Source organism: Aricia agestis, chromosome Z (genome assembly GCF_905147365.1).
Source record: "Aricia agestis chromosome Z, ilAriAges1.1, whole genome shotgun sequence".
In the NCBI taxonomy this organism is placed as follows: Eukaryota; Metazoa; Arthropoda; class Insecta; order Lepidoptera; family Lycaenidae; genus Aricia; species Aricia agestis.
Genome location: NC_056428.1, coordinates 1,646,486 through 1,667,766, shown reverse-complemented (window position 1 = coordinate 1,667,766; position 21,281 = coordinate 1,646,486). Strand labels below are relative to the sequence as shown.

The 21,281-nt window shown below is 35.1% G+C and overlaps 1 protein-coding gene across 1 annotated transcript in view; it reads right to left on the bottom strand.

Annotated features, from left to right (window-relative positions):
* Positions 1-2,257: 2,257 nt before the first annotated feature.
* The window catches only part of LOC121738817 (protein embryonic gonad-like), a 126,309-nt gene continuing 107,285 nt past the window's right edge, over positions 2,258-21,281 (bottom strand). The window contains exon 3 of the mRNA XM_042131068.1: positions 2,258-3,216. Coding sequence (XP_041987002.1) covers positions 2,308-3,216 — 909 coding nt within the window. The 3' untranslated portion in view covers positions 2,258-2,307. The remainder of the gene's footprint in view (positions 3,217-21,281) is intronic.

Here is a 21,281-nt window from a genome sequence, read left to right as displayed (position 1 = left end):
AATTTGTTAAATTGAGTTTTTCATTCAGTCTGCAACATGTTTCCAAAATATTTGTCTATTGATATTACAATAATTATTCTTCTTAACCAATGACTATTCATTGATAGATAATTTCATGATAGTAATTTCTAACGATTTGAGCATTGAAAAGCATAAAAATATACAACAAAACTAAACAATAACGAAAATAGTTAACACAATGACACTAACTTAGGTTTACCGCTCATCTGCGACAAAACAGTCTTTAGAATATCCAAAACAAATTATACAAGATGTAACAAAACCAAGTTATAATACTTTAGGTTGGGTAGGAATTCCTTATATTTGACTGTGTACTGCATCGCTGAAATATGTGAATTATTTTTTTGTGAATTCTATGTGCAAGCGCCTCAACACCATAGATTTTCCCATAAAAAGTAAAAAAAGTTACTCTTATGTTCAAAGAAAAATGGTGAGGCAAGTTTTAGAGAATTTTTAACCGACTTCCAAAAAACGAGGAGTTTATATGTTCGGCTGTGTTTTTTTTTTGACATTTAAAGTTTTGTGTTTCGATTCACCATTTGGGATTTAATTGACAAAACTGTCTCGCGACAAGTCTGACTAATGCTTGTCGACTTTCAAGACAGCTATAAGACATATTTGTTCATTTCCAAGACTGACTAAAGACTGCCTTGTCTTAGATGCACGTATTGACTCAATAAACTGGCCTACCTATAATAAATACCTACATTTTTAGAATTATAATACACTTTTTGTACATTAATTTCGTTATAATTTCACTGGCCGCATCCCACTTATTCAACTAGATCTGGTAAAATTACTGGCTTGTAAACTGGCACGTTTATCCTTTCCGTTTCAACTCATTTTGATCTAAGCGTAAACAAAAAAATACGTGTGGCACTCACGGACTGCCGCGGTAAAGCTACTGCATAGCATTTTTGTCAACTTATTCAATTGTTATTCGCATAATATGTCTAATCACACGCGTATTTAAGCACGTGCCGAAGTCTGGCAACACCGCACCGCTGTGCTGCTTGAATTGGGCCTTTAGGGGAGGGGGGGGGGGGGTGTAATATAATAATGGTAGCATTATAGTTCGCAATTAAATTTGCCTACAATTAGATCAAAATCAATTGAAATAAAGTGTATAATATAGTATAATTTACATCATAAATACTTTTATGATTTCTAATATAATTAAAGTACTCGGCCAAAAATAATGTACATCAACCTTTAAATTAATTCGAATATAATATTATCTCTAATTTGGCCACCATTTTTATTATAATACTACTATCCTTAAGTTGGAATGCAATGCAACTTAAAGTTGCTCCTTAAAGAGGTTATTTCACTCATCACTTATATAAAATCTACAATGTGTCCCGACACCGGTGTCCGATCATTTAATGTCATGATCTATGGCATATTTTATCGACAAATTAGCTCTCAATTTTTTTTCTCTCTCACGGTTTTAAAATGGCAGCTATTTTAGTTTTTCTCGGGCTTTCACACTAATCTGGCCACTACTTCTCATGTAAATATTCTATGAAGATAAAATGGTCTCATTTGATAGCTTAAAACTTGTGGACTACGCTTACATTATGTTATAAATTTTGTGGAATTAAACATAAAAATATCAAAGTTAAAGCGGTGTCGGGACACATTGTATATTATCACTTATGAATTTAAATTATTTTACTTAAAAAAGTTGATACAATTTTTTTTTGGCCAAGTCAATTTACTTATGACACGTTTAACTTAAGCATACAAATAAATTTACACTAATATCTGGTAGAGAATTCAGGTAAACTAGAGGAATGTAATGTAACTTAAATACTGTATGGCAGAGACTTCGGAATAGGATTACCTGCTAAACTAGAAGCATAGCATATCCGAAATTTTGCTTAACTTACACCCTTATTCATATCACTTTTAGCTATAATAGATAGCTAATGTTATACGTGGCACTTTGTTGACGAATTATGAATAAGGGGTCAACTAACTACTCGGTCCTTTCCTTACAACATCTTCTTTAACAGTCTGTTGAAACTGGCAAATATCAATAACTAAAGCATGATCAGATATAAACAAAATTATGTCTAGAAATGGCCAAACTCTTTATATAAGTACAAGTACAAAATAAGCTACAATATTTACAGAAGGTATAAAAATATAAACGATTATAACAAATATAACACTTTAAGTTACGCTGTAGGGCAACGTATCTATAAATCTACAGCGAAAATGGAATGTGATTTCAACAAGAAATATTTACAACAAAATTACTAATCAGTATTCTTATAATACCTATCCAGTTAGAGGCACTTCCTCGGCCCGTTTAGGAACGAGACTAAGATCTAATGGGTTTTTCATGATATCTTTGCTATTATCTTGACTCAGATCGATGCTGAGCTCGGGCTCAGAATCGTCCTCGTGCTTAGGACTCCTAAACAACACTGCTGTGGACTTAATTGACAGATCAATGGGCTGGTCTTGTTCAACGGCGACGCCGGCCACCGCCGGCATATGCATGACAACGCTCCCCCCGTTTCGATTCTGCCATGCCAATCCGGGGGGAATCGGACGTATTTGCATGGGACCGGACAAAAATGGTCTAGTCCGGGGAGAGAAACTCGGAGACGGCGTCATCGGTCCGAAAGGCGAGGGGATGAGCGTTGGTTTTTTTCGTCGCGGATCCTTATTGCTTCTGATCGCGTGCATCCTTATATCCTTTTCGCTGCACGGGGACGACGCGGGCCGGAGCGTGCTGAGTCCACTGGTACTTCTAGAACTATTGTCGTCCTCCGGATCGGCCGATGATGCTCCCGAATCCGATGGAGAGGCACTGTGTCTGGTAACGTCCTCGGTGTACGGGTTCTTTTCGGAATTCTTGTAGTAGTCCGCCAGAGCCGCGGCGGGAAGGAGGTTGGTCGGTAGAAACGAAGGACTGATGGGCGAGTTGAAAGATGGCGGAGACTTGCTCGAGTGTAGCTGCTGCATGTGCTGTTGCTGCTGCTCCTGGAGTAGGCAGTGTATCTTGAACCAGTTCGATCTTCGGCCGTATCTCGAGCCCGATTTGGACATGCCGACGAGGAGACACTTCCGTAACCGGCACGCCTTGCACGCCGTTCTGTTCTTCTTGTTGATGACGCATTCCCCGTTGTTCTTGCACTCGGATATCGACGACAGGTTGTTGTACGTCCGCCCGAAGAACGACTGCAACAAAGAAAAATCACCATCAATAAATTAAAAAACCCAAAAGGATGCGAATCGATTCGAACCTGACGTATAAATTTAGGATAAAATATGGGCCGACTTCCGTCGCGGGCGAATAAGGAAATTAATTTATTATCCACGCGGTTTAAAAAACGCTATACACTCGGCCGATGCTCGAAATTAAATACTACATTTTTCAAAAAGTCATTATAAAGAGCATTACGCGTCGCGCCGTAATCTGGGTCACCGCGCAGAAGGTCGTATCTCAAACTTAATATTGCATATGTATTCTTACGTCCTGTTGCGTCTTCGACGTAAGTAATGGGTGTGTTTCGTGGATATTTTGGATACATTTGAACGATGCCCGCTGCGAGCGGCCCCGAGTCTTCTTACTCAATTAGGCTCGTACGAAAGCGTAAAATATGTGACGGTGCTACAGTTTCGCGAAGAGGCTCGCCGCTAAATTGTGACCTGTCACATTATTTGGAATCTTAACAATATTTCTGATTGCATGTTGCGTTCGACCGGAACCCTCTTTAATATAAAATTACCCGATTTCTCATCTAAAATTCTTATTAATGCTAATGCTTAATTACTTTTTAAATTACGTTTCGGCAGTCGCGTTTGTTATTTTAATAAATCGGGATAATTTTAATTTGATTTTGTGAATCTGTTACGTGTTGTTTTGAGTGGAATATTTCAGACCAATATAATATTATTATGTCGAGGTATAATGTTTGTGACGGGAAGACCTGGCAGGCCATCTCGTACCATAGAAGAGCATCTATAATGATAATATTGACAGTCGACACCCACCGTAATTTATAGGTCTTCTACCGGTTCAGAGATCGGTCTGTCTCTCTCCTGTCACATTATAATGGGTGCTTTTCCAGTTGACAGTCTCTGAGACAGAAGCCATAAAAGCTCAAATGCTATTAGGAGGTATAATAGATAAAATATACGCAAATTCGCTTAACTGAAATTAGAGGAACACGTGTAAAGCATTTTGTTTTTTTCGGCTCCAAAAGATTGGTCTCTTTGATCTATTTATTAGTAAATTCATCAGATTTGTTCTTCGTACTAATTAATTAAAAATCATCCATACTAATATTATAAATGCGAAAGGGTGTCTGTCTGTCTGTCTGTTACCTCTTCACGCCCGAACCGGTGAAGCGATTTAGGTGAAATTTGGTATGGAGATACTTTTTGTCCCGGACGGTGCAACGGAGTTGCGGGCATTATCTAGTATTATATAAAACAATTGTATGCTCATCCGCTCTATGTTCGAAGTCAGATTGCTCAAACTACTGATAGATTTACACAATCTTATTGTTTTATTTTAATACATATTTATTTTATCATACCTAATGTATTAAAGTAACGATAAAGAAAATTGGTTTTTGCTTATTATTCATAGAAACATAAATTATGAAACAATTTTTGATATTGGAACAAAATATCAATAAACTAAATATTCAAATGAGAAACCTTTGACATACAACCTAATATTTATCTAAAGTATATTATGAAAGGAAATACATTAAAACAATAAAATTTAATGAAATAGTAGGACTATGTCCAAAAAAAACCAATAGTCGATTAAAATAATTTATGTACAGCAAAGTAGAGCATGAATAATAGATTGAAAATATGCAATTCATTTTCTTCTAAACCATAACCGAAACCGATAATTTGAAAAAATAAATCTGAGATACACAGTGTGGTATCTACTTCGAATCAACTAGTTATTTCCTTTGTTTTTGTGATCTTTCTCGTAAAAGTGATGTTGATAGACAATAATGTACAATTAAATACAAAAAAAAATCGGCCAAGTGCGAGTCGTCTCGCACGAAGGGATCCGTATCGTTATAGAGCGAAAGTAGGGAAAAATTGTTTTTTGTATGGGAGCCCCCCTTAATTATTAATTTTATTTTAATATTGCGATTAAATATTAAAGTACACACATAATTGAGGATTTCAATGTTGGGTCAAATAATCATGTGTCTTCATAATATAGCCATTATAGATAAGGAGCCAAAAAGGGCAAAAAATCACGTTTGTTGTATGGGGGCCTCCCTTGAATCTTAATTTTATTTAGTTTTTTGTATCTGTTGTTACAGCGGCATCAGATATACACAATCTGTGAAGATTTCAGAAGCCTAGCTATAGCGGTTCTTGAGTAAGAGCCTGGAGACAGACAAACAGACGGACATCGAAGTCTCAGTAATAGTGTGCCGTTTTTACCCTTTGGGTACGAAACCCTAAAAAAGTATGTCAAATATAATATATTGTAAGAATAAACTAAATCACAAGTGGCTTCACTCTGCATCCTCTATCGGTTGTATCACGGGGAGTGCTCTAAGAAATTGTTCGGAATCATACCACCTGCAACTTTTCGCCATCGCTCATACAACACAACTACAAAAAGCTGCAGCGACACCATTCACACGTAACCACTGCTTGACGGCATTTTGTCGTTGCGACGTGGTGTGGTTGTGGTACGTGTGGGTTGGCCCTTAATTTTGCCAGTCTCGCTAAAAGTCAAGAAAGAAAAGAATTTTACCAATTTTAGTCTTTTCATACTATTATATTTTTTTTGTAAATTTATGTAAATAGTGTATTTAATGTGTCTAAGTATAGTTGGAACATAAAATAAAAATATTAGATTTTTATTATCTTTTTTTCCATTCTGGTTCCCTTTGGTTTGGTGTTTTGAAAATGAACCTAATCCTAACGATATTGAAATCATATTAGATGTAAAATAACTCCAAACATACGTCATACACGGGTACTACAATTACGAGTATGGTCATGAAAGGATCACGCAATAAACTTTTAGGCACGTATAGCTGCACCTTAAATAAAACCACCGTTACACTATCTCTGAATCTAGGCTTGCCCACATCACTAGGTAAAAATATCCTAACATTATCGCTAAGCATCCTCGTAATAACGCTAGGGCCATGAAAGAGGCGGAAGCGCTAGCGATAGCGGAAGGTGTCAAAATGACTAAATGATTTTGAATTAGAAAGTTTTTTTTTTGTAAGCGCAATCGAGAGAAATGCCACAGTGTTTTTTTATGTGCTAAGAAATAAATTTCAACCGTTTTTTATAAGGTATGATTCGGAATTAGTTTTTCGTGCTCCTTGCGCTGTACATTGTACTTCTTTAATTAATTCTTTGTGCAATGTTTTATCCTTATACAATCGTTTTTCCAATTTTACAGCCAAAGACAAAACTATGTACATAATTTGCATATTGCCTAAATATTTTTGTTCAGAAGAGAGTTTTTTTATACAAATAATAATATTATGGTACAAAATCGTTCGGCAAACTTCCTTTGTCTTAACTCTAAGTTCGTGGCCACACCGTAACAGAAGTAAGGCGAGTCACGTATATACGCCGCTCAATTAGAGGGTCGTATCTGTAACACGGATCCGCACCCATAACGAACACCGTATCTCAAATTTCTCATCTCCTTACTCATATGCCCGCCAAACTATGGACAGTAATCATCATCAGCTCAGGATTTTTGAGCTAGGACTGTTTTGATTTTGAGTTTTTCTTTGGTGTTTTCAGTGAAGCGAAGCTTAGCTTAGAAATAAATTATTGTGATCAAGATAAACTCCATGCATTAATGCTCAAATTATTAATGCGAAAATGCGTATGACCTCCTAATCTGTTTGTTATCTAAGTTATTTAAATGCTTAATTCGCTAGACCAATTGATGATTTTTATTATTAAGATACTTTGAGTCCGGCTCGACCGGATAAATACTACGTTCTCACAGAAAACCGACGTGAAACAGCGCTTGCGCTGTGTTTCGCCGAGTGAGTGAGTTTACCGGAGGCCCAATCCCCTAACCCCCACCCTATTCCCTTCCCTACCCTCAACTATTCCCTTCCCTACCCTCCCCTATTACCCTATTCCCTCTTTTTTTCATAAAAAAAAGTCACGCGTAAGTGATACGGATAGTGTAAAAATATTAATTAAAAATTAAAAAAAAAACCAACATATTATTTTGTAATATGCAGCGTACGCTTTCATTTGAGACACCACTCGAGTATATTTGCAGACATTCAGTAATTCTTCCCCACTTTCACCCCCTACAACTTTTAAACGACTCAGCCTATTTACATCAAACATATCTAAGAACACTTACACGTAAGTCACCTCCAATAGAAAAAAACTAAATTAAAATCGGTTCATCCGTTCGGAAGCTATGATGCCGACAGACAGACAGACACGTCAAACTTATAACACCCCTCTTTTTGCGTCGTCGGGGGTTATAAAGAAACTTCTACGTGATCGAGAAATAGCGAGCAACTTTTTTATAAAGTATGCTTTAATCTATTTCCAACAAATCTAATGCTAAAAATAAATGATATGTAACATTGTTTTTGTACCAATACTTAAATAGTATGATTGCAGGCGCAGGATACTAAGTAGATCTAAAAACTGGACCATATTATTGTACCGTAAAAAGTTAGCAAAAAACCCGAAGCGCGTGCCTGGGCCACGATATAATTATCTGGATGCACATTAATATTTATTGTGGGCGATTATCGCGGAGATAAATATCAAATGCGCGAGATACGATCTATAGACACAGCACCCAGTAACGATTTCATATACATAATTCATACGTCATGGTATCGCTGCTTTAGGAATATAATAGGTATTAGAAATTCAGTCACTCATGCCGCGGGTACGATATTTCCTGGTTTACTGGCTTTTTATACCAACGAGCTGTAAATCGCCTGATGAGAAGCGATCATTATCAATGTTGATTGAGAACATTTTTTATAAACTTAAAAAGTCATCTACCATACCTTTGATTCATTCATTGATTCATTCATATGAACAGTAGCTAAATAAATATTTGTTCTCTAAAGTGCAACTTCACTTATTATATGCAACTCTGCATCCGCTCCACAAATCCTGCCATTCCCAGAAACCGTACATTTTTATTACAAAATCTATCTTAAGTCTTGAAAATGGTTATTTAAATTAATAGAGCTATTATGTGACTAAAATATCGCATGTTTTTATATTTATATTTTATAAGAACGCTTTATCAAAGACACTATACCTATCAAAATTAGAACTTTCTTTTTTTTTTTGTTTAATTTATTGCCAATCGATAATAAAATTATAGTATATTCTATGTCTTTTCTCAAGACTAAAAGTTACTTCATACCAAATTTTGTCGCAATTGCGTCGTTTGTTCTAAGCTTAAAGATATATCATACAGAAAAAACACATACAATTTGAAGATGCCTAAATATTATATTATATAGTTTATAATATTATAATTCAAATTGCATGACTATGAATCATAAACATAGCTGTGATGTCGAGATACGATGCTACATGACAAATTTTCTAAGAATTTTATATCTAGTGGAGGCGTACCGTTTTTTCTCATGGCCTTCATTCATAACAATTTTATATGGTTTTGTATAATAGGGCCAAAACAGACATACTGGCAGCGACATTTTATTACGTGATATATTGAGAGCTAATTTATTATCATAAGGTTTTTTCTTCGTTTATTGGTTGAAAAATATATTTGGTAGTATTTACTTAAAAACATTATGTTACAACATAATATTATATAAATAAATTATTGTATCGATAATTAGGTCTATGAACTATGAAATGTTTCGACGTCCAACAAAAATAGTCAAAGAGAATATTTTTGACTTTACTACATTTTGAAACAAAGCGTCATTTCTAATGAGTAATGGGACATCAATTACAATGTGATAACACTGAACACCTTTCGAAAGTTACATAAGTCAAAGTGTCAAGTGTTCGCAAATATGTGGTAATAACTTGGACAAATTATGTCGCACACGAAAATATCGAGTGTCTCTCGAGTAGCCTCCTTATTTTACGACACAGTTACGATTGTAATTATAAGAAGCAATAATATCATATTTATTATCATAATATTATGTGAAGATTATGGTGTAGCGCCGGTTGTTACCTGAGGAGTTACAAGTGCTTACAGCTTAACGTTGTAACCAATATCTTTGTCAAGAAATAAGCAAAATAATGAATGGTGAACCGCTGTTGATTAAGTTTTTTTTCTTAAAATGGCACTATTGGCGGCTATTTAACCTTGTCCAGTGTCGAGTATATTGGCGGGAAAACAATATTCTATAATACAACTTTCAGCATCGTTTTTCTATATTGTCAGGTCTAAAGTCTAGTCAAAGTCTAAGTAAAAGTCAATACAGTCAAGAAGTCAAGTCCGTATTCAGTAAAGTGGTAGACGCCTTATTGAAACTTTCGATGGAGTTTTGGAGGGAACACAAAATAGCACGTTTCTGGATATTGCATCACTTTCCTACACTTGTGCACGATAACGAATATCTAATAGTTAATATTCTGCCAATATTACAAACACAATTTTAGGAAAATAATACAAAAACAACATCACTCTTTCATATTCCCGGCAAAACTCCTTTGGTTAAGTTAACTTTACAATAATAAATCAAAATCAGGTTATGGGTTTAGTGGAATTGCACAGGCACACATACATGCCAAAAGAAAAGAAAAGATTTTTTTAAACTTTTTGAACGTTGAGTCTACGTGATACATATGGCCGGTTAAGGTACACGCACATTAGGATGGGCCGCAGCAGGGCAGAGCGAGCCCATTTCCATACATTTTTGTAGCCTATCGCAAATAAGGAAATAGAAAATATCATAATGTGTGCGTACCTAACAATCATTTAATAATGTATCCACTTGCAATAACTTAACAATTTACAATGTGATATTCTATGCACAGATGACGTCACATTTACGAGATGAGAGCTATCAAACGGACTGACGAGTTCGTGACCGAGCTGACCTCTAAGCCGCCCACGCAACAAGGATGTGACTTTCCTTAAGGTTTAGAGCTAGCTTTATAAGGGAAGACACTTATGGTCCAAGCCGTGAGATGGGGCAAATTCTATAGTATTTTTTAAGTGAAAACTCAGAGGCGTTGTGCCCTTTTTTGGGATGTGAAAAATGTTCAACTCACAGAACACGTGGCCTGATCGAACATTCGTAAGGCGGAAAGACTGATCGAGCGGCGTAGAACAGGAAGTTATATCCTATTTTTTCCACCGCATGTTTCCATGTATTATAAAATGTGAATGCAAGTATGTTTGTTACGCTTTCACACGAAAACTAATAGCCGATATAGATTAAATGTATGACTTAGATTATTTACTTTGTAAATTTGGCGTAACGAAATTGCGGGCAACATCTAGTGCTTGTATTGTATCATGAGTATGAGTCACAAACGTTGAGACATTTTCTGTGTTTTGACAATTTCTAGATACATATCACTCACGTAATTGCTACACATCGCGTGTTCTGACTTCCGCATAAGGGTCAATTCAGACTGCTACGCGACGAGGCGAGGCGAGGCGAGGCATAAATCTGTATGGATTTGACAGATTACAATTGCGTAAGACGCCTTGCGAATCTGTAAAATCCTTAAAAATTTAGAAATGCATCATCATACTCACAGAAAACCGGCGTGAAACACGCTTGCGCTGTGTTTCGCCGAGTGAGTGAGTTTACCGGAGGCCCAATCCCCTACCCTTTTCCCTTCCCTACCCTCTCCTATTTCCTTCCCTACCCTCCCCTATTTCCTTCCCTATTACCGTATTCCCTCTTAAAAGGCCGGCAACGCACCTGCAGCTCTTCTGATGCTGCGAGTATCCATGGGCGACAGAAGTTGCTTACGATCAGGTAACCCGTTTGCTCGTTTCATAAAAAAACATTATCAACCCTAAGCGTGCTTACACACGCACAGCATATTCATTCTTGAATCCTTTTCACACGGCCGGCGAAAAACGCTGCCACTGCGGCACCGTGTGTCAACACGCTAAAGGTACAAGTTGGAAGCCGGCTACATGAAGCGGCAGCAGACGACGTGTCGTCGCGACACTACTGGTTTCTATGTATTTCTATGAAAAGTGTCGCTAGCTTCGTGTCGCTAGCTGCGCAAGGTATTACATAGAAAATATACATACAAACCAGTAGTGTCGCTGCGACACGTCGTCTGCAGTTGCTTCATGTCGCCCGCTGCCAACCGGCTTTATTTTACGCTAATGACTTTTTTCCAAAAAGTCCATATAGTTTAAAGTCCAAACGGCGTATTAGGCACAATAACACTATTGTATATTATTGTATGCTTAATAAAGAATTTGATTTGATTATGTTAAATAGAAATGGACAGAGCAATCGCCTGAATAAATATAAAGTAAAATATTATAGTTAAATGCGAGTACAGCCAATGGTTATAATATTAGTACTATCGAATAAATTGATCCATAGGCAGATGGCGGATCTACGTTATTTTGTCGGATTATATCAATTCAATGTTAGCCGTGATCAGTCAATTGGTTTTGACAAACAAGCGACCAAATTACGTAGGTCCGTCATCTGCTTATAAATCAACTTGTCTGATAGTACCTACATAAGTCACGTTCGGACGTTATTATAATATTATTCATAAAAATTTGGAACAAGTCAAAATACGTCCACCGCTTTTAGTGAATATAAACACGACTATAAAATGTGAAACAGTTGTTTTATTCAATGATATTGTGTTAATGAATCATTAAACGCCAAAACGAATTACAGGCGATAAACATAATGATTCGTTATTAAGGTGCGCTTAAATTGATACGGCGCCAATAATTTTTCGCTTTGAATCATTAAATGGGCATTATCATTAATTTATAACGAATTAATGATCTTTACTGTGCAATGATACGACAATAAACATAAAAGCTGTGATATAAAGTATATTTGGACATCCTTTTCGTTGGCCGCGGGCACTACTTGCATCGACAAAAATTGTATATTACACCTCGTAAATTGTAATACACTACATAAATTTGCTGTTATGTTGTGCGAAAATAAATTTTACTTTATGTTCATTTTAGTATTAAACATGAATTTAGTCAAATTCATGTAAGCTTGTGACGAAAACCAATTTCAAAAGGAATCAATATTTTTGGAAAAAAAATGTTAACAAACCTTTATACTTGTTTAAATAAGGTAAAGTTATTATTGGCAAGCAAAATAAAAAATATTTGGAATTATAATTTTCAAACCTTATAGAAAAAAAACGTTGTATAATTATCGAAAAAAATTACTTGTTTGTTTAACAATGTGTAGATTATAGACGTATTTTAATTATTTTTGTTGCATGTCACCTGACTTTTAAGGATTTTTTAATTTCAATTTTTTTTCTCCATCCATGTACGTACTCCTCGTTATTGTAAAATGCACATTATATTGGGGGCTTTCAAATATTCATTACTGCTTGATACTTCGCTTCTAAAACCTTACTTTGCTACAAAGAAAGATTATTCGCTGTTTAAAGATATGTAATTGTTAGATTAAGCAAAATATATTGCGTATAAATGTTCCGCGCCCGCCGGACAGATAATAATAATAATAAAGATGCGCATTTGTATAATTTGATGATGATAATAATAATAAAATGTGGGGCCACAAAGCTGGTGGTATGTACTTATCCCAGTAACTTAGGCTTATGTGCATTGATGATAGGTACGTATAACCAAATGGTCGGACAGCGATCCAAAAATGTAAAAATGTACGAGTCAGACATTCTTGCTGTGTTCAACTTGAGATTTCTAAATAACTAGTGAAGATCAATGTTTGAATTTTTGTACTTATACTCTCAAATAATGTCATTACGTAATGATATATTTAAAGTACTATCATAGTTACTTAATCACCCTGATACCGAGAATACATTGAACGCCCCTCGTATGTCCGTTTGGATGCAAGCTTAGTGTTGCATTACTAGTTTTTATTATTCGTAGTGCATTACTTATATATTGGGAAGTCTTTAGACTATATATAATTGTAATCTCGCGATTTATCGCGCCCGAAACCCCCTACATACTAAATTTCATGAAAATTGTTGGAGCCGATTCTGAGATTACAATTGTATATATATATATATATATATATATATATATATATATATATATATATATATATATATATATATATATATATATATATATATATATATATATATATATATATATATATATATATATATATATATATATATATATCGGCGCGATAAATCGATCTAGCTAGGAAGCATTTTTAGAAAATGTCATTTTATTCGTGTTTTATCGAATACCGATCAAAGCTCGGTCAAACAGCTAGTTATCTATAAAGGTAATTATTATAATGACTCAAGATTAAAGATTCTACTTTGAGCATTACATTGTGTATATCTTTTTAGTACTTTCAAATCTAAATGGAGAATGTTACTAGGTATGCCAAATTGCTTGAAATTTTGAGTAAAGTCTGTATGTATACAAATACACTAGCTTTTGTTGCAGTCAAAAATACCTAGTAGTTTTGATTTTATAGGCATTCAAAGTTTCGAAAAATATCGAGTCCCGCTATCAGTCCCGCGACCGCTTGTGACATCATAGCACAATTGCGCCACGCGGGCAACATAAAAGAAACGTGATTTTTTGGCTTTTTTTGCTCTATCTCAATAACGGCAACAGGTAGGCACTTGAAATTTTCACCAAGGTCTTAATTATATGTGTAATTTAATAATTAATAATAATATTATAATAAAATAAAATATTAAGGGGGGCTCCCATACAAAAATCTCAATTTCTGGCCTATTTTGCTCTATAACGGTATGTGTATTCATGAGCGAGTCTAATTAGTAAAAAAATAATAATAAATAATCGGCCTTGGTGAAAATTCCAACCCCTTTAGAGGGGTGGGGAGAAAAAATTTTAAACACCAGATGTTAAGTTGGAAGAAGACAAATATGTCTGCGAAAACCGCATTCAAATCGGATCAGTAGCTTTCGTGTGATAGTGGAACAAACATACAGACAGACAGACAAAAAAACTGACCACATTTTTGGCGTCTACAGCGATGTAGTGACACCCTCCGCTTATTATTTTTTAAATATCTTTAATGTACAGAATCTTAATTTTTACAGTTTTATTATATGTATAGATAATTTTAAAATAAAATAAAAATTTAAAGGGGCGTCCCATACAAAAATCACTGTGGCGGTACGGAACTCTTCTTGCGTGAGTCCGACTCGCACTTGGCCGATTATTTATTTTTATTTTTTTACTAATTGGACTCGCTCATGAATACACATACCGTTATAGAGCAAAATAGACCAGAAATTGAGATTTTTGTATGGGAGCCCCCATTATTTTTTTATTTTATTATAATATTATAATTAATTATTAAAGTGAATTGTGCTATGACGTCACACCGTTACCGGGCGCCCGCGTCGTATAGTTACAACTTGTTTTGCTTACAAATCGGAAACTAATTAACGTATCCAAGTAATTCTTTCACTAATATTCTTTATTTTTGACAGAGAATGTGGACTGCTAATAATCAAAATTAGGTAACATTCTCCATTATAAGTATATTTCAAATGAAGTATTTCATGCTTATCTAACGTGATTATATAATATAATGTGAAAATGATATTAAACTAAGAAAAAGTTGTATTTAAAAAAAATAAATAAATACGTGTTATGCCTAAAAAATATTTAGGAAAAAAAATATTATGGAATGCTCTGTAACAAGTAGAACCACAAGAACCTTAAAAAATTCCTCAGTGTTGTGAAATGCCATGAATTATGTTTTCCAAGTTCCTATAAAGATTTAAGGCGTGTTTGTAATCATGACCATCAACAATATTGATTCGAATCCACTTTTAATCCGTAATCAAGAGTTATCTAAAATAACGTGGACTTTAATAACTCGTAAATATAATGAGGCGTAGAGAAAATGTGTGGGCGGGGACGGTTTCACGTGAGAGATAGCAATTCGTATTTAATTTATGCAATAATAAAGTTAATAGTTAAAAATAACATTGAATGTTACTCATTTAATGGTTATTATACTTGGATATTATTAAAATAAAGTATCCAGTACTTATATAGACTTATTGTTTTATGTCGGTATAGAAACAATAAAATATAGTTATTGTAAGAATTTAGTATTACAAAGATTTAAAAATATTTTTTTATGTACTTTAAGATAATAATCATTCAAGACTTTCATTTTCTAAGCCTTGCTCTCAGAGCCAAGTAGGCATTTATAAATATATTTTTTTGAAATATACTCTAAGATAGGAAGTTCTTTTTTGACAAACTTATACTTATTTTTTATGTCATTTCTACAGTTTTATTATATGTATAGATAATAACTATATTTACAATAAATAAAATGCTGAACTGGTGGCAAGTATAAGTTTTGCATAAATACAGGGTGTAACAAAAACAAGTGATAATAATTTAGGGTGTGTACGTGTTCCCTGTAGAGAGTTCACTGTGAAAGTAGCAGCGCTGAAAGACCAAAAATTTTTTTCACTTTTGTATGAGGAAACTCGTGACGCTCGGGCCCTTGCCCATACAAAAGTGAAAAAAAATTTTGGTCTTTCAGCGCTGCTACTTTCACAGTGAAATCTCTACAGGGAACACGTACACACCCTAAAGTATTATCACTTGTTTTTGTTACACCCTGTATATGTGAAGAAAAGAAACATTTTAATTTACTTTAATGCCCAAAACGCCTATACAAGTTTATTGAGTGGTAGTAAACGTTTTGCATAAAAATTGTAATAAAAAAATATTTTATTTTACTTGAACGCCTAACATGCCTATAATATTATATTAAGATTTGTCGCATAACACCGTCCCGCCTTAGGCGGAGGAATTTGTCGTGAAGTGTTATACGGCAACAATCGGACTTGAGACTTTAATTAATTCGGCTCCTTCATGCCCCTCGATTTTATATTTACCTTTATCTGTGCGGCACGGGTCGATAACAAAATAAACAACAAGTTTCAAGCGCAAGCGATCTAAAGTTTATTGTCCAAACAGCGAATCCATACTAATGTTATAAATGCGAAAGTGTGTCTGTCGGTCTGTCTGTTACCTCTTCACGCTCATACCGCTGAACCGACTTTGCTGAAATTTGGCATGAAGATACTTTGAGTCCCGGGAAAGGACATAGGATAGTTTTTTCCCGATAAATGTACGGTTCCCACGTGATAACCGAATTTTGGCACAACGGAGTTGCGGGCGTCATCTAGTAAAATTATTATATGGGCGAAAATCGAAATTCTTTATACATGGCAAAACAACGTGTCCCGGGACAGCTAGTCTAGACATAAACTTCATATTGTTTGACAATGTCAAACTATGAACGGAATTCTGTAGGTACTTTGTTTTCTTTACCTATTATATTTTAGCTTCCATTCGTGTCCTCGGATTGGCATGTAAAAAGTAGGGCCTGCATCATTTAAATAAGAGTAAAGAGAGAGTGCTACTGTGTATTGCGCACATATGTGCGCAATATAACATAGCCCTTGTTTCAATGAGCGACTCGGCAACGGGAAGACGAAGAGTACCGACGGGTTTTAGTGGGTAGGGCTGCGGTCACTTAGCATCCTTACGACCGCAGCGAGCCTCACATACTGGTGGGGGAGTCCCCAATTCCCCCGGGATGCGTCAATGCATTTCCCGTCGGAAAAAAAGCCCTTGTTTCAATGAAAACAACCAAACAAAGTTACAAGAAATTGATTATGTGATGAACTATGACATAAGAATCTAAAGTTCAATCGCTAGGCTCTTTTCAATTGGGCCATCGTACAGCCTCAACAATTTCGTAAAGGCACTTTTATTGTTAGGGTCATCGAACACCGAGCGGTGATCAATTTATGGCACCTTATCACGTGGTAATGGACGCTACGGTTATTAACACTTTTAACTCTGTTTGTATACGTTTGAAAAGTTTAATGGCGCATGGAAACTTTATCACTATTTTCAAAGACACTGTATTTTTCCTACTACTAAAAAAGGAGATGGTCGTATATTTGGTTGTTTTTCTTCATTTTAAGTAGCCGTAAAGGAATGCTAAAGTATCTATATCTGTTACGTCTTCCTACATCTTACAGGATCAAAGTTCTCTATTATAATACTCTCTTCTCCATTTATAATTTTAAAAACTAGATGACCCGGTGAACTTTGTATCCTTTCAATCCTAACATAAGCCTTAGCCGGGACAGACATGCCTAATGCCTAATACACTAAATTGATAACAACAAAAATGCTACATAAATTTTTCTCATAGCATAGGCAGTTTTGTGTCAACTTTTTATGTAAATTTAATTCCGTGACTTGCATAAATCCGCTTAAGCTTATTATTTATAGATTTCAAACTATTTTATTTCTTTTAAGCGTCTGTCTAATTTTAAAAAGATTTGTTGGCAAATCGATTTAAAATCACCTCAATTTTAATCTGTTGCCACAAATTAAGATTAACGAGTCCGCTGAAAGCGCGAAATGACCTGTAATTATGGTCGCATTATAAGGGTTTGCGAAGGTTTTTTTATTTAATTGTATTATTTTGTCTCAAACGGCTCATTATAATATTTTAGACTCTTATTGGATTGTTTGTACTCGTAAACTTAGCCATGGTGCCGAAATGGGAATACCAACTGGTTATTACTTAAGCACAAACATATGGGTGTAACAAAACTAAGTGTTAATACTTTAGGGTTTGTATCTGTCGTAGGATGATTTGATAAATCCGTGTTTTCGCGAAATCCCTAGAATTTTCGCGAAAATTCTAGGGATTTCGCGAAAACACGGATTTATCAAATCATCCTACGACATATCTAATGCGTCACCTACATAGAGTTCATTGTGAAAGTAGCAGCGCTGAAAGAGTTTTTTTTTTGTGATTTGAGCGTGACGCGAGAGGCGTGATCACAAAGTATCTGTACGAATTTTATACAAATTGGTGGGTTTCATTGTAAAGACAGGCAGGCAAATATTCGTATTAATAAAAGTACGGATCTCAGTAGTGTGCTAGATCACCGTGAAAGTGCTACCGGGAAGTCTTATCAGTTTAGAAATATCTTTGCGTTTTTGAGGAAAATCTTCGCGATATTCAAGTTATGAGTAAGTACACAAGCATGTGTAATACTTCTGAGTATTCGAATTTTGTTTGGATTATGTCAATAAGTATAAGGGTCAGTATACATTGCAACGAGACGGGGCGATGCTCCACAATAATTATTGTAAATTAACATATTATTATTATCGTTTCCTGAGACTCATAGTAAAATCATATTATGAAATTTAGTCTTAAGCGATTGAAGATAAGAGAGGGGAGAAAGAAATTCAGACAGATAGAAATATTTTGTTATTATATGGATGTCTTTATAAACATAAAAGTTAGGGCGCATTCATCAATTATAATAACAAGCTTTATCTATGCACCCATTTGGTTTGGTAATTGTGGAAAAATGTGTTTTATTTACGCAATTTTCTCTCGTAAGTCATACTGTGGTTGTGATATAAGTATCAGAATCGCTTGTCGCTCACCTTTGACCGCGTCTGGTAACGACTGATGCTCCAGAGATACAACTATCGGTCTCACTTTCTATTTTTAATTAGATTAATGAACAAACTCGCATTTAAGATGTCATTAAGAAAGAGTCTTTTGTAGTGAAACATTTTAGCAGCGTTGAGCATTTTGTTAGTGTTAGGAATATGCGTCAGGACACGTGGTGTGATTGAAAATTTGGAAGAAGAGGGAGACCGCAGCGTAGAAGATGAAGTATGTGTGCCTAAAGCTGCAAGTCTTATGGACCATGCAGCATAGAAGATACGCGCGTATAATATTTTTAGCTCGCGCCTAAACAAAACTAGACTACCATGCATTTGGGATAAAATATTTTACGTCTCGTATATACAAAGGATTAAGGATCAAGATAAATGCTACATCTTAGAGTCTCTAAGAACCACTATTATTTACTTGTTTAGTCGGCCTAAAGTACCGATTTTTATAATTTTATAACAAATCAAGTATATTACAACCATTAAGTACGTAAGACAAATGTGACAAGGACACGCCAAGGAAAAATAAAGAAAAAAGCAATGGAAATTACAGTATTCGTATCAAGAAGCCCTGTTACGGGAATCGTCAATCGCTACAGCTTCTACCAAACACTGTAACAATCGTACTATACTTTAGTTGTCAGTCAGAAATCGAGCAAGTTGTCAATAATGATATCATTACGGATATAATAAGCGGATAATGACGGATGTATCCGTCTAATTGTGATCGTTATCATGTAATGAGACGTGTCATTAATCTGATGACTATTTAATTTGAACTTTTATTGGTAATTAATTCCAAGAATGAACTCCTAAAGCAATTTCTTCTGGGAGTAAAGTTCAATCTTAAAATAATCAGTTACGTAACGTATACTAGTGCTGTCCGCAATTCCGTTTTTTGCCGCTCGCCGATATTTTTTGTAATAAGACAATCGTTAATTTTTTAGGATTTAAAGTACTCCCGACATTTATACTAGCGTAAGATCATAGGATTGCTCAATTTGTAACCAACCAGGATTGTTTTTTTTTTGAAAGCACGAATTATGATCGAATATAAATCAAAATCTACATAGGATCAAACTCAATCGTCATTGAAATCGGATTGACAAATCAGATTGATTAAGGATGAGTAAAGATGCGGTTCCATCTGAGCTGCGTTGCAAGAAATAATTGTATTTTATAAGTAGAAATCCTGCACTGTGTAAGTTAGATAAATGCACTGATTCTATCGGTCCTTAAAATTTACATTTTGTATGTAAGTTCTCTCCTCAGCTCCGTTGAAAACGCTGTCTTACTTCCCCAATCAGTCGGCAACTTACATCAAAGATATTTAAGACTTTACCTCCTTTGTAGTCGGCTACACCTTGTAATTACAAATTGGATCAGATACGGTTGTAGCCGAAAGAAAGTTCACCCCGCGGCGTAGTTTCAGTAGCGACTACCTTCTGACTTGTGTTAGTAGGTGTGTCGGACACTAATTGTTATTATATTGATAAGATATTTCCTACAAATACATATAGCTAGAAAAAATTATGTATTAAAGTGAAACTTGTACAGCGATAAAAGTAAAGTTGTTCTAAATTTAATTAAATTTACTCCAGTAGATTTCAAAACCCACTAACTTTTAAAAAGAAAAAATAAGCATAAAGTCAGTCTTAGCTCAATGATGATAATAAAGTATACGTGTTTACACGCAAAGAGAGTGCTAGAGCTCTTTAATTATTTTTTGCAAACGCTGTTACATTTTCTAATCATTTCGAGACCGATTTTATAAAAACACAGTATTTGCTATTTGAAAATTTAAACGAAGAAGGCTATTTCAAAACCTTTTAAGTCCTTTCAATTATCCTTGGTGCGAAAAACAATACAAAGATAGCAAAAAAAGGATATGGGAGCCCATAGACGGCCCTAAATTAAATAAATAAAAAAAAACCTTTTAAGTCCACAGTGTACGCGGACCCTAAGATACTATCACCCGTGATATACTACCACTTCTCACAAATCTCTACAATTAAGAGACCTCCAATTTTCAATATCGATAATTGTATTTTCTGTTAATCATTTTTTCTAATGAACGGTTATTAAATTGTTTTAAACGTCGGAGCCGAGTTGATTGCGGCGATCTAAAGCGGGGCAAGTGTGTGCGTGTGGTCTAGATCAGTAGTTGGAAGCATCATCATCATCATCTTCGTCATCAGCATGTAGATGATGGATAGATATGTGACTCAAAAATCTTCAGTTATGCAGATGAAATTTTTGAGTAGAAAACTTTTTTATCGTACTTGTAATTACTCGGGTATAATAGACCCAAGTCATAACAAGTTCATCACTTGATCAAGTAGGCATCACTTGATCGAAAATGCTTAAGACGGAGGAAGTACACCGTAGCGTTGCGAAAATGTAAGCCTCTCCTGCAGGCGTAGCATGGTCACCATAGAAACGGTTTCTTTCTACGGAAGAATTCTAAAATAGTCAGTATGTCGATTCCTTCCCATTTCTACTGTTGTTATGCAGCAGGCCCACAGTTTCGTTTTTTATTTCGGCTGGCACCCCAGGGCGCAAGTAATTTTTTTAAAGAAAGCAATAAGGCTCGAAA